We start from the raw sequence: 2,536 nt of genomic DNA on the forward strand, positions 1-2,536 counted from the left end.
CTAACAGTATATATTTTTATGTTCTAATAAAAAAAGTGAGAGAAATGTGAGCCAGAAAAATCTTATGATCAATAAATATATGATAAAATATTGCTACTTATTATCTATAAAATTATGACACCAGAATGTTTGTAATTTCATTGCATTTTATATCAGTACATTAATTTTAAAAAGTCTTTATGTTTTCATACTTTCAATGGCATTTTTCCTTGCTCTTCATACAATGGGTTCCATATTTTATTTTGCACTGCAAATTATGTATATTCCTTAACCCATCTCCTTCCTGCCATGCCTCAGAGAGTGAAGAGTATTTCTATGCATGATAGTGCTTGGCAATGATAGCATTTCACAGGAAGTTCACCTGAGCTAAGGCACTATTATTGGATGTAATGGTAAAATGTGTTTAGGGAAGTGACAAAGCAATAATATGAATGAATGAATAAAACGTGCCCATAGATAATTTGCCAATTCCTTTCAGTGGAAGTATGAGATGTAGCGAGTGGAAAACCCCAATTGACAGATATTACTTAATATAGGAGGTACAGTGGCTATTTAGGATATAAGCAGAGTGTGTGCTGAGTGTGAGGAAGGATGGTAGGAATTTCCTTGACATTCCTAGCTCCCACTGATTAGATAAAAACTTGACCCACTTATCTTATAATTAACTTCTAATCATTCTTGATCTCTGTTGGCACCTCCCGGTCCTTATTGTTGATCTGAGATATCCCTGATGTTAAATCACTTCTGTAGGATTTGTTCCCTTACAAGAAGCATAAATTTTTCCTGTGCCATCTAGAGTGGTAAAAGGACTTCAGAAACTCTGATGTGCTCTCTGCTAACTCCCTGTAACAATAAGTTCCCTAAATTGAAAGAAAGAATAACTGGTACAGGCAAATCAATGGTGTATAATGAGCCTACACATGAGCATGTATGAGAAAAATAAGAAATATTATGGCATCATTCAATTAGGTCTACCCACTCAGAAAATATTTATATTTCTGTTTTAGATGAAAACAAATAAATTGAAAGTAATCAGAAAATAAATTGAAAATAGTAAAATTGGTATACTGAATGTCAACTTCAGTTAGGCAATTTTCATTTTCATTTCTATATGGCAAGAAAAACAATTCTCATTGACAATACAATAGTAAAACCTAAATGCTTTCAAAATTGAGGGAAGAAACTCCATGAAGAAAAAAATATTATTTGAAATTGTATGAATACTTGTAAGACAATTTTGTCCAGCTCTGATTGATTTTCCTCTTCTCCATATTATTTTTAGTTCCTTCTCTATTCATTAAATGATATTTGGAATTGCTATATACTTTCACAGATGTACGCTTGAATCCTGGGGACAAAGGCAGAAAGTGTGTCTACATTTTCACAGAGCAGATTCTGTGAATCACTCGTCTTAGGGCCCCCATCACCTCCCTGTTTCTTAGGCTGTAGATGATAGGGTTGAGCATCGGGGTGAGGATGGTGTAGAAAACAGCCAGAGCCTTGTCCTCTGTTGGAGATCGGAGGGATCTTGAGCGTAGGTAGGTGTAGGCAAAGGGAGCATAGTAGAAAGTCACCACAGTGAGGTGGGTGCTACAGGTTGAATAGGCCTTCTTCCTGCCTTCTGCTGAGTGCATTCGGTAGACAGCAAGGAGAACTCGACCATAGGAACAGGCAATAACAATGAATGGAAACACGAGAAAGATGATAGTGCTCAAAAACACTGTGCCTTCATAGGCCCAGGTGTCCATGCAGGCCAGAGACAACATGGCTGGGACATCACAGAAGAAATGATTAATGGCCCTTGATCGGCAATAAGGCATATGGAGTGTATATACAGTGTGGGCACAAGCGTTGATTGAGCCCATTATCCAAGATCCTGTTATCATCAACACACACACTCTTTTGCTCATACGGACAGGATAGTGCAGAGGAAAGCAAATAGCCACATAACGATCGTAGGCCATAGATGTCAGGAGCAGTGCTTCTGCACCTCCTAACGTCAGAAAGAAGAAACTCTGAACCCCACATCCGATGAAGGAGATGGACTTGTTTCCAAACAGAAACCCAGAAGCCATCTTTGGGACAATGGTGGAGATGTAGTTGATGTCAATGAGGGAGAGCTGACTAAGTAAGAAATACATGGGTGTGTGAAGGTGAGCATCCAGGAGAATGAGGAGGATCATGGATTGGTTGCCAATTAGAGCCATTAAGAAAATGAAACCTATGAGAATGAAGAGGAAAAGGCCAATTCTTGATGGCGGGAACAGCCCCAATAAGATGAAATCAGTTGATGTCTGATTATAATACTCCATGGGGTATTCATACGATATTTCCTAAGGGAGAGAGAAGAGTAAGCAGGTTAAGTACAGTATTCCCTTTTATTCACAGGGAATATATTCCATGAATCCGAGTATATGCCTGAAACTGGAGATAGGACTGAACTCCACATACACTGTTTTTTCCTATGCCTACGTATTCTATACATACGTATTCCTATACATGCATACATGATAAAGCTGAATCTATAAATTTGGCA

The 2,536-nt window shown here is 38.1% G+C and overlaps 1 protein-coding gene across 1 annotated transcript; it reads right to left on the bottom strand.

The window, feature by feature from the left end:
* Nucleotides 1–1,373: 1,373 nt before the first annotated feature.
* On the bottom strand, nt 1,374–2,312 carry LOC138382513 (olfactory receptor 2L3-like). The gene has a single exon (XM_069466983.1). The coding sequence runs from the start codon at nt 2,310–2,312 to the stop codon at nt 1,374–1,376; it is 939 nt and encodes a 312-aa protein (XP_069323084.1).
* Nucleotides 2,313–2,536: the final 224 nt, after the last annotated feature.

The sequence above is a fragment of the Eulemur rufifrons genome, chromosome 4 (assembly GCF_041146395.1).
Source record: "Eulemur rufifrons isolate Redbay chromosome 4, OSU_ERuf_1, whole genome shotgun sequence".
NCBI lineage: Eukaryota > Metazoa > Chordata > Mammalia > Primates > Lemuridae > Eulemur > Eulemur rufifrons.

Bases quoted from the DNA above. Each gene is read 5' to 3' on its own strand.
- LOC138382513 (XM_069466983.1), bottom strand. From the start codon at position 2,312: ATGGAGTATTATAATCAGACATCAACTGATTTCATCTTATTGGGGCTG.